Source organism: Humulus lupulus, chromosome 8 (assembly GCF_963169125.1).
Source record: "Humulus lupulus chromosome 8, drHumLupu1.1, whole genome shotgun sequence".
Taxonomy (NCBI): domain Eukaryota; kingdom Viridiplantae; phylum Streptophyta; class Magnoliopsida; order Rosales; family Cannabaceae; genus Humulus; species Humulus lupulus.
Window position 1 is genome coordinate 18,296,397 of NC_084800.1, and position 15,093 is coordinate 18,311,489.

The 15,093-nt window shown below is 36.5% G+C and overlaps 2 protein-coding genes across 2 annotated transcripts; both read left to right on the top strand.

Moving 5' to 3' along the window:
- The first annotated feature begins 649 nt into the window (after positions 1-649).
- Positions 650-1,927, top strand: LOC133793546 (probable F-box protein At4g22030). The gene has a single exon (XM_062230872.1). It carries the CDS (start codon positions 650-652, stop codon positions 1,925-1,927), a length of 1,278 nt encoding a protein of 425 aa, XP_062086856.1.
- Positions 1,928-13,434: 11,507 nt separating this feature from the next.
- Positions 13,435-14,793, top strand: LOC133793525 (probable F-box protein At4g22030). The gene has a single exon (XM_062230855.1). It carries the CDS (start codon positions 13,498-13,500, stop codon positions 14,782-14,784), a length of 1,287 nt encoding a protein of 428 aa, XP_062086839.1. The 5' UTR covers positions 13,435-13,497; the 3' UTR covers positions 14,785-14,793.
- The last annotated feature ends 300 nt before the right edge of the window (positions 14,794-15,093 follow it).

The window sequence follows — 15,093 nt, forward strand, 5'->3', positions numbered from 1 at the left end:
TTTGTAAAATAGTCCAAATGTAAAAAAAAAATAGCTAACTTTTTATTATTTTATTTTATTCTTTAATTTTAACTATTAAATAATTATTATAAATATAATATTTAAATGATGTAAAAAAAAATATAGAGAAGTTATGTATGGTGCAATATAAAATTATGAGGTAAGATAAAAAAGTAATATAAAATTGTGTGATAAAATGAAAAAAAGTAGAGTTTTGAATAATATTTTGATGAAAATAGTAGACGAACTATTAGGAGTGCTCTAATTTCAGCTGAGTTCTAAAATAATATACTAAAATATGACAATATAATTACTAAAGGGTATTACTGGTGCTCAATACCACAAAAAGCTGACATAAGATTATTGGTGCAATCCAATATCAGGTCTTACTTATTTAAATTTAATAAATATAATGATATATAACTAATCAATTAAATGGTGTTAGAGTTACTGTATATCAACACTCTTGTATAGCACTAGATTGGGGAGATGCTCTAAACTACTCTATAAATAACATCAAAGAGCAAGCTTCTACTTCCCATGTATTATTAATTCCAAACAAAATATTTTCTTTACTAATTCCATAAACCAAATTACAGCAGCCAAAAACTCTGCGCACAAAAAACACTACGTACAAACCAATACTAAAATGTCAGCTTTACAAGCTTCATCTTTCAAACTCTCTTCTTCTTCTTCTTCTTCCTCCACCTCTTCAAGGGGAACTATCAATGCCGCTAGCAATGTCCCAAAGCTTCCAAATGTCCGTTTTACAGTTCCAAAACAATCATCTAAGCAACTAGTTATTGAAGAATTGAATAACTTAAAGCAAGGATTCAACAACCAGAACAACGAGTTCAATGACCGTCATGACAACGATTCCACATCTACATCAACCATTACAGCCCAGCTCTACGCCATACTCGAGGCCGTCAACGACAGAGTGCAGATGCACGATAACATGGGCCAGCAGCGAGACAACTGGAACACCCTTCTGTTAAACTCCATCAACATAATCACTCTAACAGCTTCAACCATCGCCTGTATCGCGGTGGCAGCGGCTCCTGGAACAACCCTTTTGGCTTTGAACGTTTCTTCGACTCTGTTGTACATCGCTGCCGCCGGGATGTTGCTGGTGATGAACAAACTTCAGCCGTCTCAACTCGCCGAGGAACAACGTAACGCTTCCAGATTATTCAGACAAATCAAGACCCAGATAGAAACTAACCTTGCTCTACGTTCTCCAACCGAGTATGACGTTGAAAAGTACATGGATAAGGTCTTGTCTCTAGATAGAGCGTATCCACTTCCCTTGATTGGAGCCATGCTTGAAAAGTTTCCACAAAAGTATGAGCCAGCTACTTGGTGGCCAGCGAAACGATCCAAAAAGGGCCAAAACGAATTTTTTCAAGCGGGAAAGAAGAGCAATAATGGTTGGAATGAGACCCTTGAGGAAGTAATTCGAGAGACTATTCAAGTTGCGAAGACAAAAGATAGAGAAGATTACGAGAGATTGGGAAACTTGCTTTTGAAAATAAACAAAGTTTTGGCAATCTCAGGGCCTTTGCTTACTGGCATTGCTGCCGTTAGTTCTCCGTTTGTGGGACATGGATTGTGGGGAGGTGTTCTGGCAGTGACTGCCGGATGTCTAGCAAGCGCCGTTAACGCAGTTCAGCATGGTGCACAAGTAGGGATGGTGTTCGAAATGTACAGAAACTGTGGAGGTGCTTTCAAGCTTATGGAAGATGAAATTGAGGCTACCATTGCAGAAGAAGACTTTGAGAAAAGAGAAAATGGGGAGTTGTTTCAAATGAAATTGGCTTTGCAGTTGGGTAGAAGCTTGTCGCAGATGAAAGAACTTTCTGCAATTTCTATTTCGTCTCGTGTTAATGGAACTACCGTCGACGAATTCGCTAGCAAGCTTTTCTGAGCAGATTAATTCTTTGATGGTCAGGATACAATATTATTGTCACTAATCATTGAAAAGAGAATAAAAAATATTGTTTTTATTACAATATTATTATTAATTAACTTTTTATATAATGACAATATTTGTTTTTTTTTACCAAATCTAGCCCCATATTAATTTACATCATTTATTAGTTTATGCCGTTGGTTTGGAACAAAAATCTGCTGTCCTCAATTTCCTATTCTCTTCATGTCCCACAAATTATTTTAAGACACACTATTTATTTATAGTGTTAATATAGTTGGAAAAAGAGAAAGTTGTAAATAATTTAAATATATATTAAATAAATAGATGATGTGTCTTAAAATAATTGGTAGGACATGGAAGGAATACGAAATTGAGGACAGCAGATTTTTTTTTCGTTGGTTTGGAAGTAGAATATTTCTTGAGCCAACGTTTGACTAACCACAAAACAAATCTTTAACTGTAAATTTTAAAGATGAATTAATGTAGAGTCTAATATATATAATTACGCTTCTAGGCTAATTATATATTATTATAAACATTAATTATATTAAGTTGATAAGTAACCTAGCTAATATTAAAAAAATCTAAACTATAATCACAAAATGTAACAGCTAATACTGTATTATTTTTAAATTATATTAATCTAATCAATTTATCGTTCTTATTTGTTCACTAACTTTTTTTTTAATCACAGTAAAATTTGTGGCTAAAATAAAAAGTTTATGACTTACATGTCGTTACTAAAAGTCCATGACAATATTAATCATAAAAATTACAATGTAAATGTGTTTTTATTCCAAATAAATTTTAGGGATTTTTTTATTAATACGTATATAAAAAATTTATAGTTCATTTACACGGTAGATAAAGAATTAATTTAAAACTACATAAACTAAAGTTTTTTTTATTAAAAATACGGCCTCTTGTAACCTTTAATCTACTCTTTATTTTCTTATGCTTTTACGGGAATAAAGTTTCAGCGCTAATCAACGAGCCTTGTCAGTGCCTCTTCCCACTTCTTTCACTTATTCTCTCTGTCCCTTTTTTGCTCATTTGCCTGTGCTTTCTTCTATGTTTTTTTGCTTATTTTTCTGCTACTTTAGTAGCTTCTTTTGTAGCTGCACAAATGTAGTTTTTGAAGTAGAAAGGATTAGGATATGAGAGCATTATTTTTTTATCAAATGACAACAACAACAATAATAATAATATCAAGTAGACTATTGATTTAAGCACGAGAGCTAAACTCTATTTGAAGTGTGGCCAACAACACCTACACATTAGCACGCAAATGAAGTAATAAATATATGTGCCATCACTCAATTGGATCGCTATATATATATATATATATTGGTTTCCCATCTGTAAATATCATTTATTAATTAATCTATAGATTCTTCTTCACATACTATGGAAGTGGATATGTTATGAAATATGTCATCATCTATATAAGTGGGTCATGATGCATACACCAGTAGTTTTGTTACTAGTTGCTTTGATCGACACATTTATTTGTGAGCATAATTTTTTTCAATATGTATATATATATATATATATATATAAATATATGTACATTCTCATCCATGGCAAGATCATTTTGCATAGAGATGAAACAGTTTTCCATTAAAGTTCACCAAATGCAACGCCAAAACTCCCTGATTGTTTTCTGACATTACAAGGACTTACATGATAAAATATTGGCACAACAATTTGCCCAATGCAAGCTTAGGGCAAATATGTAGCTTAAAGCAACCTCAAATGCCATTGGGTTGAAGGAGTTACATTGAGCTTGCATTTGAAGCTGCAGAGGGTTACATGAGTTGGATAATGATGAAATTTACAAAAGAATTTTTTTAAATTTAATTTAGGTCGCATGGGGTTGCATTGGACTTGTATTTGAGGTTGTAGAGGGTTGCACGAGTTGCATAATAATTAAATTAAGATATAAGTTTTTAAGTTGCTAGGAGTTGTATTTGGTTGCATGTGCTTGCATTTGAGGTTGTAGTGTGTGTTATTTTAGATTGCATTGAACTTGCATTTGAAATTGCAATAGGTTGCATGAGTTATATAAAGAATGAAATTTGCAAATGAATTTTTAAAGTTGTTTTAGGCTGCATGAGATTGCATTGAACTTGCATTTATGGTTGTATGAGTTGCATAAGGATGTAATTAACATATGAATTTTTAAGTTGACATGTGGTTGCATTCGTAATTCATTTGGATAACTCACATTAGGAGTTGCAGTGGGTTGCACTTGGACTAGCCATGTGTTGCTTTAGGTTGCATGTGGTTGCATTCGTAATTCATATGGATAACTCACATTAGGAGTTGCAGTGGGTTGCACTTGGACTAGCCATGTGTTGCTTTAGGTTGCATGTGGTTGCATTCGTAATTCATTTGGATAACTCGCATTAGGAGTTGCAGTGGGTTGCACTTGGACTAGCCATGGGTTGCTTTAGGTTGCACGTGGTCGCATTCGTAATTCATATGGATAACTCATATTAGGAGTTGCAGTGGGTTGCACTTGAACTAGCCATGTGTTGCTTTAGGTTGCATGTGGTTGCATTCGTAATTTATTTGGATAATTCACATTAGGAGTTGCAATGGGTTGCACTTGGACTAGCCATAGGTTGCATGTGGTTGCATTCGTAATTCATATGGATAACTCTCATTAGGAGTTGCAGTGAGTTGCAGTAGGTTGCACTTGGACTAGCCATGTGTTGCTTTAGGTTGCATGTGGTTGCATTCGTAATTCATTTGGATAACTCACATTAGGAGTTGCAGTAGGTTGCACTTGGACTAGCCATGAGTTGTTTTAGGTTGCATGTAGTTGCATTCGTAATTCATATGTATAACTCACATTAGGAGTTGCAGTGGGTTGCACTTGGACTAGCCATGGGTTGCTTTAGGTTCTATGTGGTTGCATTCGTAATTCATATTTATAACTCACATAAGGAGTTGCAGTTGGTTGCACTTGGACTAGACATGGGTTGCTTTAGGTTGCGTGTAGTTGCATTCGTAATTCATATGTATAACTCACATTAGGAGTTGCAGTGGGTTGCACTTGGACTAGCCATGGGTTGTTTTAGGTTGCATGTGGTTGCATTCTTAAATCATATGTATAATTCACATTAGCAGTTGCAGTGGGTTGCACTTGGACTAGCCATGGGTTGCTTTAGGTTGCATGTGGTTGCATTCGTAATTCATATGTATAACTCACATTAACAGTTGCAGTGGGTTGCACTTGGACTAGCCATGTGTTGCTTAATACTTACAGACACTTAAAAACCATTTCCTTAATACTTACATATTTATAAACAAATTTATAATGTTTCTGCCGTATTTTTCTCTGTCACTCTCACTTGTTCTGTTTATATAATTTTCTTTCCACTCTTTGTTTATTTCATATGAACAAGATCTACTTGCAATTCCATTAATCTATTTTTGCAGCTTTTGACGTTCTCAGACCCAACACTACAGCTCTCTCTTTTCTTCTTCTTTTTCTCTCCTTATAATAAATCCCCTCTTTGATCTGTTACTAGGCTACTACACTAAGACTTAAGTATGGATAAGTGGGAGAAAGAAACGAACCCATGAAGGAGAAGAACTCCATCTTTCTCTTCCTCTCTTCTAGACGTTATCTACCGTTCGATTGACGAATCAAAGGGTGGTGGTGATCACGAACAAGAGGAAGAGGAAGGTAGGAGTGGTTATGCTACTACTACTAGAGTAGTTATGAAGAAAAAACAGAAATAAGAGAAGGGGAAAAACAATCTCAGGCGAGCTATGATGATCGAGAATTGGGTCGAGAAACAGAGCGTTCAAAGTTCTGCGCTTTCGACTTCGGCCTGGAGCTCTTCGGCCGACTCAAGCTCCGGTGCTCTGTGGTCTTCCTCCGAAACAGAGTCAACCCAAAAGTGAAGCAACCCATTTCTCCAGGGGTCGTATAGCGACCTTTATTAACTCCATTTTCAATTCGGGCAATGTTAAAAAGGCCAAAATTAAGTAAAAACTTAGTATGAAAAAAGAAGGAAAAAACTAATGAACAAAACGTAAAACTGAAAATATAAAATTCAGTAAGTAGTATTAATGATAAAAATTCTTTATAAAAGTGAGAAGCTTTTTTAGGGATAGTAAAAATGAAAAAAAAAATGCAAAATGTAGTAACTGTGGTAATTTCCCTAAATTTTATCATTATATATGATAAGTTATAACTAAAATTATATTAATAGTAATAAGTGATTATATATTATTTTTTAGTCACAAGTTATGACAAACTAAAAGTGATATTTAGTCTTTTATTCATAAAAAAAACTTTGTGATTAAAAAATTATCACTAAAAGATAAGTTTTTTTATAGCGGTTAATGAAAAATTTTATCTTAATAATTAGGGGTTTTTACACACTTCATTACAATATTATTTTTAATTCTAATATTAATACCAATTAATATATTTTCATTTATATATACAAATCTTAACTAATTTTTTATTTTATTTACTAAAATTGTCTTTATTATTTCTTATACAAATATTACATAATTAATTGAGAAGCGTGATATTAGGGTATGTATTTAAAACTTATCATTTTAAAATCTTTACTCTGTTTGTTTTATTTCAAAAAAAAAAAAAATTGAACATCGGCCATAAATCACATGTTATATACATTTCCCCAAACAATGCACATTTTCCCAAATTCAAATTCAAAATCAAAACCCCAAACCTCTTCTTCTCTCCAATCCCAACTGAAAAATCATACACTCAACTCTACAAGAAATAAGGCATTTGCTGACGCATTTCGTAATTGCGCCGACAAATGTTACCTTTACCGGCGCAATTCATGAAACACGTTGGAAAAAACAATGACTTTTGTCGGCGTTCATTTGCGCCGGCAAAGGTTTTTGAAAATGTAGTAAGGTAAATATCAGACACTTTTGCCGATGCATTTCACCTAACGCGCCGGCAAAAGTCAATGTCTATATTAAACTCAATCCACGTTTTCAAGAAGGTAGGTGGCCAGACTTTGGCCGGCGCATTTAGTTGCGCCGACAAAAGTCTAAAGATGCGTTGGTAAAAGATATAATTATTTAAACGGTACCGTTTTGGATTAGGGTTTTCTGATCGACTTTTTCCGGCGCATTTTTAGACTTTTGCCAGCGCAACAAAACGAGTCGGCAAAAGTCATAACGATTTACACCCGCCGCCGAGCCCTTCTTCCCCATTTTTTTCTTCTTCCTTTTCTTTTTTCTCACTTTCTTATTCTCTTCTCTCTAGTTTTCCCTTCTTCAACCCTCCACCACCCCCACCAGCCGCACCACCACCACCCCAACCCTCCACCACCCCCACCAGCCGCACCCCAAGCCCACCCCACCCCGACGACAGCCCGAGCCCACCCACCCCCGAAGGCACCTCACCCCACCCCGACGACAGCCCGAGCTCGCCCCGAGCCAACCCACCCCAACGGCACCCCACCCAAGCCCCCACCCACCCCGCGGCCACCCCATCCGAGCCCCACCCCGACGCCACCACGAGCCCACCACTGCCGCCCCCTCCTCCTCCAAGTCGCCCCCTAAGGTAAGTTTTATAATATAGTTTGTATTTTATTTTATTTATGTATTGAATTTAATTCTTTTTTTGGTTTCTATTGAGTCCCCGAGCCACTGCCGGAGTAGAGCCACTTCACCCACTGTAATATTTTTATTTTTTATTTACTATTTTTAAGTTATTTTTATAATATATGTTTTTAGTATTTATTAATTTTTTTTTTGTAAAATTAAAAAAATAGATTTGAATATGTATTTTTTTATTTTAATGTTTTATATGTATTTGTTTATTTTTGCTTGTTAATATTTATTATATTGTGTTTTGTGATATATGTATTTTAGTTAAAGTATGAACTTAAAAAAAATCAGATTAATAATGTATGTTTATATTTTTAAATTGTTTTATATTAAATGAGATATGTTTGTAAATATGTATTTAATAATTTTTTTGTATTAATAAAAAAATCAGTTTTGGTATATATTTTTTTGTGGTTAAATATTTGTATATATGTAAATTGATGTATTTGTTAATGTATATATATGTTTTGTATGATGTGGGGATATTCTGGTTATATATGTGTTTAATTTGTAGGTTTTTAAATTTTTGGGATAGTTTGAAATACCCGTATCTCTGATGGGCCCGGGTCATACCCGACCCAAACCCAGTGTTCCCATAAGCCTATAAATACAGGCTATAGAACACTGTAAAGGGGATCTTTTTTCAACTAAGATACAGTGACTCTGTCGAAATACAGAGAGAAACTCCATTGTAAAAGGTGTTTCAAGCTCTAATACTACAGACTCGTGGACTAAGGCTAGTTAACGCCCCAACCACGTAAAAACCCCGTGTTAATCTTCTACTTTCATTACAATTACCCTTAAATAATATTTATTAATATAGTTACCGAAAACCTCGGTAAACAATTATCATTTATATAGTTTCTGGTATTGTTAATATACACTATCAATAGTGTATATTTACGGATTTGATAGAATTTAATAAATGATGTGCCTTGAATAGGATTTGTATGGATTTGATTGATTGACTCTTGGTGAGCCGTTTTAAAATAAGCTAAGGACCTAAGGTAAGTAAATCTCACATTTTGTGCTTAAGTGTAAGATGCATGACTACATTGATTGTGTGTATATGATGAGTTAAGTATGGAATGATGATGATGCATATGATAAGTATGTGAAGAATGGTTATATGAATACCATAATGGTTTTGTGTGATATGTAATTGAGGAATTTCGTGATATGTGAAAGCTGTCTTACTTGGTTAAGATTGATATGAATTATGTGCAAGTATGTGTTCTTATGTTGATGAATATGTGGATTACTTTTATGTTCATGATTTTGTTATATGTTATGATATATGAAGCGTTTAAGTTTTTAGACTGGAAACCTTAGACCTGAGCCATAGCTCTACGTTAAGGTATAACAACGCCACCAACCCAAAGCTTCATGTATTATGACTAAAGATGTTATGAGTTATATGAGATGTGATACAATGCCTTGATTGAATACCATCAAATATGAATCATGAACATTGGCATTTCAGCATCTACATGTATGCATAGCATGTAAAGTTATGTGATACATTATTATGTGATATAAGACCATGCATAAGAATATGAGAAAAGTTATGAAATGCCTTGAAAAGTCTTATGTAAAGTTAAACATTTTAATGACACAAGGCTTAAGCAAAGTGATAATAAGATGTTTAAAAAGGGTGCCACTGTTTTGATGAAGCAATCAAGTAAGTTCAGTAAAGAAGACAGAGGTCTATAAGGCTTATAGTGGCTGCCCACTAGTGTGGGCTAGGTCAGAGTTGACCATTCAGATATGTTTGCCATGTTCCCGTCTTTCTCCTCCATATGTGTAATAAGTATGGCAGCAATGGCAACGATGAAATGAGTGTTATGATGAGCCTAGCTGCGATGATGGCTAGCTGGAGGAGAACTCATGGGATTCTATATGATATGAGTAACAAGCCCTGCAGGCATTGGCCGAATCAAACAGTGTGCACAAGTGAAATTGGGCCCATAAAAGTATGAAAGTAAAAGAAAGAGCATAAAAGTAAATTTTGAAAGTGCATGAGCAATAAATGTAATGCATAAGTATATAAGTCAGCATATTAGTATATGTGTACTTCAAACTCACGACATTTATGTGTATGTGTATGCATGAGATTTACTTACTGAGCGTTAGCTCATTATGTTATTTTCCAACATTTTTTCAGGTGTGGCTTTAGCTGTTGAGCAACTTGTGGAGCACAGACTCAGTAGCAATGCAATAGTGGTTTAGAGTTTTCATATGGCTAATGTTTACTCTTAACTGTTGAATTTTGTAAACCAACTTTTAAACATTGTTAAGTTTTGGGGATCCCTTCTGTAAACTGTTTATAACTTATAAAATGTATCTTTTGAGGCCAAAATGTCGTTTAGCCCTAGAACACTTTAGCTAATGACACGTTTTGATTAAACGACTTGTTTAGCGAGTCTTGCACCTTTATAATCACACAGTGTAACGGTCTTGGCTATCCAGAGCGTTACAACTTGGTATCAGAGCGTCCTAGGTTTAAGGGTTCCTGAAGACAGGCTGGACATGTACATTCGCTGCTAGAGACAAGCTCAAAATCAGGGTTCGGTAATGTGTATATGTGCCTATGTGCTTATGTGTTTGTGATGAGCTATGAATGCTGTTATTTACTGGATTATTAGGAAGCATGAGATACTGATAGGGCCTGGCCCTTGACTGTTGTGTGAGAATATTGAGGCATGTTTATTAACATCGCCGTGCATGTAGATGAATATTTGAATGATTAATTGTATGTTGTGCATGTATGAATGCCTGTTTCACAGCTTTTGTGCGATTGGATTGGAAGCGTGCTTATTAGTAGCCAGTGCATGAGAATGGATGCTTATATGTGGATTGTTTGTGGCTGGTGATATTCTATTGGTGGATCTTGGAAATGCTTTTACCCTGTCATCATGGTCTGATTGCCGAGTCGTTATTTGCAGATTGACTTGGATAGCTATGCGTCCAAGAAAATCTACACAACTAGCCGGCACTATGTCCGGAACCAGGGGTGATGACCAGGGCCAGACTCCTCTGCCAGTGCCTGAGAACTGGTAGCAGTTAATGGCTGAGATGCAGGCTCGATTACAGAGTCAAGACGAGCATATCCGTATTCTGCAACAGCAGGCTCCATCAAGGAGTGCTGCCCCTGTTTTACCACCTGCAGTGGTACCAGTGGTGCAGTCTGGGGAGATTGGTAACAAATGGGAGCCGTTATATGAGCGGTTCAGGAAGCAGCAACCCCCAATCTTTGAGGGTGGACCAGATCCATTGAAAGTCGAGCAGTGGCTAACTATGATTACAGTAATTCTGGATTTTATGAGGATTGAGGGGCATGATAGAGTGGCCTGCGCCACTTATATGTTGAGGGAGGATGCCCGTATCTGGTGGGAGATGGCATTGCAGACTAGGGATGTGAGTACATTGAGTTGGGAAGGTTTCAAAGATTTATTCAGTCAGAAGTATTATAATGTTGCTGTCAGAGCAGCAAAGGTTAATGAGTTTGTGAGTTTGGTTCAGGGCAGTATGACCGTTACTGAGTATGCCCTGAAATTTGATAAGCTTGCAAAGTTTGCTCCAGATCTTGTGCCTACCGATGCAGCTAGGCAGGATAGATTTGTTAGAGGGCTGAATGCTATGATAGCCCGAGATGTCAGGATCACAATGGTACCTGGAGGAACAACTTATGCCCAGGCCATTGAGAAGGCTCTTACCGCTGAGGAAGCGGAGAATAAGATATGGAGGGGTAGTGCAGCAAGAAGGGAGGGCCGCAGGGCGGTGCCTCCATATTCTGGATATGGTAGGGGCGGAGGCCCCAGTGATTTCAAGAGGAAGACTCCTGACACTTCAACCGCTGCTGGTCCTGATAGGAGGGGTCGGGGTGGTCAGGGTGGTCGTCAGGGTGGCGGCGAGGCATGGAGGACTTATCCAAAGTGTCCGAGATGTAGAAGATGCCATCTGGGTGAGTGTCGGACCAAGGCTTGCTTTGTGTGCGGAGTTGTAGGGCATCTCAGGAAAGATTGCCCAACGGTGAAGAAAGGTGAAGCGGGAAAGGTGGATAGCTTGACTCCAGCTCGAGTATTCACCTTGACTCAGGCGGAGGCTGAGGCTAGTCCCTCAGTAGTGACAGGTCAGCTTTCTAGCGCTGGCCTTTCTTTTACAGTATTGATTGATTCTGGTGCTACACATTCTTTTGTTTCTAGTAGAGTGATTGATAGACTGTGTAGACCTAGTGAGTATCGGACTGCAGGGTTGGGGACTTTGTTGCCTACAGGGGAATTGGTAATCTCTAGGAGATGGATTAGGGCACTGCCAGTAATGGTTAAGAAAACCGTTGAGAAAAGTATTGTAATTTTTCAAAACTTTTACCAAGTATAACTTTGTGCTCGGTTGTCCATTTTGGGTGTTTTTTTACTTTGATATTTTTTCAAGATCTATTCAAAGAAAATAGTCTTTTTTTTGGATAGATCTCGAAAAAAAAATATCAAAGTTAAAAAAAAACACTCAAAACGGACAACCGAGCACAAAATTATGCTTGGTAAAAGTTTTGAAAAATTACAATACTTTTCTCTACGGTTTTTTTAAGAAAACTGCAGAGAAAATCTTTCTTTCTCTGTGGTTTTCTTAAGAAAACCGCGAAGAAAATATTCCAGACCTATATATAAACTCATTCTTCCCCACAAGATTCGCAGACCTACTTCATTTCGCGAAAAACTTCTTCAGCAGTATGTCTTTCAACCTTAATCTTAGTATTTTTTTTCATCATTTTTAGCTAAATCTTAGTTAAAAATTGAAGTAGATGTTTGATATTTGTCTATTTTCAGGTTTTTGGTAGTAAAAATGGTTAGGATTTTGTCAAAAAATTGTCAATTTTCACTGTATTTTTGGCCATACATTGTGTTCTTGAGCTTCAAAATAGGTAATTATCTATATATCTTTGTTTGCATAGTTTTTTTTTCATCATTATTTTTAGAGTTTATTTTGTGTAAAACAGACAAATAGAAATCAAAATTTTGTGAGGTTTTTCATAAATCATTAATTTGGTTGCTGAATTTTTTTTCTTCAGATTTTTCGGTGACCAAACCTGAAAAGATGGTTTTTTTTTCAGGTTTTCATATTTTCTTTGTATGCAGCGAGATAGATCTTGAAAAAATACCAAAGTTTAAAAAAAACACAAAAAACGGACAATCAAGTACAAAGTTATGCTTGGTCAAAGTTTTAAAAAATTACAATACTTTCATCTGCAGTATTTTTAATAAAATTGTGGAGAAAAGTACATCTTTCTCCGTGGTTGGCTTATTACAACCGCAAAGAAAGATGTTTTTTCTCAACTTTCTCCGTGGTTGGCATACCACTTTTCTCTGTGGTTGAATACACTTCACTTTTCAATACTCTTGAAAACTATAGTGTATTAAGTCAAAAAAACCGGAGAGAAAATGAGTTTTTTGTAGTAGCGAACAACTGACACATAAGAAGAAAGTTTACCTTTTCAACCAATTAAGTGACAATATATTAATTTAAATTACAAAAGCAGCTCATATGTCCCAATTAGAGGGATTAACCGTAAGTATAAATATACAGAATATATATTTTTATACAAGGGCTAAGAAGAAGGCAAAGGGGAATGAAGTAGTCGTAGCTATATTTTTGGGATGAATATGATGAAGTGGAGTGAAAAGCTTATGGGTTTAACTAGCTGCAATAGAAGACCAGGCACAAGTAGAGAAATTTTGAATAAGAATAGTATATATATTTACTAGCGAAAAGGTCAAGCCTGCGCCGAGTCTTATTCAAACAACATTTGTTGACCGCCTCACCTTAGCTCCTCTATATATAGCATCAAATAGCAGCCTTCTACTTCAACTATATTCCAATCCAAAACCTTTCCTTTACCGCAGCCAAAAACTCCGCACACAAACAGCACTACGAAACAAACCAAAACTGAAATGTCAGCTTTACAAGCTTCATCTTTCTTCATATTCTCTTCTTCTTCCTCCTCCTCCTCTTCGAGGGGAACCATCAATGCCGCTATCCATGTCCCAAAGCTTCCAAATGTCCGTTTCACAGTTCCAAAACAATCATCTTTAAATTTAACAAGGCAGCTGGTTATTGAGGAATTGAATAACTTAAAGCAAGGATTTAAAACCCAAAACGACGAGTCCAATGACCGTCATGAAAACGCTACTACATCTACATCAACCATTACAGCCCAGCTCTACTCCATATTAGAGGCCGTCAACGACAGAGTTGAAATGCACGATAACATTGGCAAGCAGCGGGACAACTGGAACACCCTTCTTTTAAACTCCATCAACATGATCACTCTAACCGCTACAACCATCGCCGGAGTTGCGGCGGCGGCGGCTCCTGGATCGACCCTTTTGGCTTTGAACGTTTCTTCAACTCTTTTGTTCTCCGCTGCTGCCGGAATGTTGCTGGTGATGAACAAGCTCCAGCCCTCTCAACTCGCCGAGGAACAACGTAACGCTTCCAGATTGTTCAGACAAATCAAGAGCCAGATAGAGACTGACCTCGCTCTTCGTTCTCCGACCGAGTACGACATTAAAAAGTACATGGATAAGGTCTTGTCTCTGGATAGAGCTTACCCACTTCCCTTGCTTGGAGCCATGCTTGAAAAGTTTCCTCAGAAGTACGAGCCAGCTACTTGGTGGCCTTCGAAAAGATCCCAGAAGGGACAAAACGAATTGTTTCAAGCGGGAAAGAAGAGCAATAATGGTTGGAATGAGACCCTTGAGGAAGAAATGAGAGAGGTTATTCAAGTTGCGAAGACAAAAGATAGAGAAGATTACGAGAGATTGGGAAACTTGGTTTTGAAAATAAACAAAGCTTTGGCATTATCAGGGCCTTTGCTCACTGGCATTGCCGCCGTTAGCTCTCCGTTTGTGGGACATGGATCGTGGGGAGGTGTTCTTGCAGTGACTGCGGGAGCTCTAGCTAGCGCCGTTAACGCATTTCAGCATGGTGGACAAGTAGGGATGGTGTTCGAAATGTACAGAAACTGTGGAGGTGCTTTCAAGCTTATGGAAGATGAGATTAAGGCAACCATTGCAGAAGAAGACTTTGAGAAAAGGGAAAATGGGGAATTGTTTCAAATGAAATTGGCTTTGCAATTGGGAAGAAGCTTGTCGCAGTTGAAAGAGCTTTCTGCAAATTCTGCTTCGTCTCGTGTTAATGGAACTACCGTCGACGAATTCGCCAGCAAACTTTTCTGAGCTGATTATATTTTCTAAAGATAATTTTTTTTAATTTTTTTGAGTGACAGATTCTTTGTAAAAAATGTAACGTTCAATCAAGTTACATTGTAATATACTAATATACTGTGTAGCATACAAATATACAATTATACATTTGTTCTTTCTAAAATTATATCGATCGTCATCCATTCCCAATTTGTTTATATATTATTATTAACGTACGTAGAGGGGAGTAGATATAGAAATTTATTTTAATAGTAATCGGTAAAAGTGACTGACTTTGAAGTCATTTTGGATTTTATTCTAATTTTAATAATATTTTGTAAA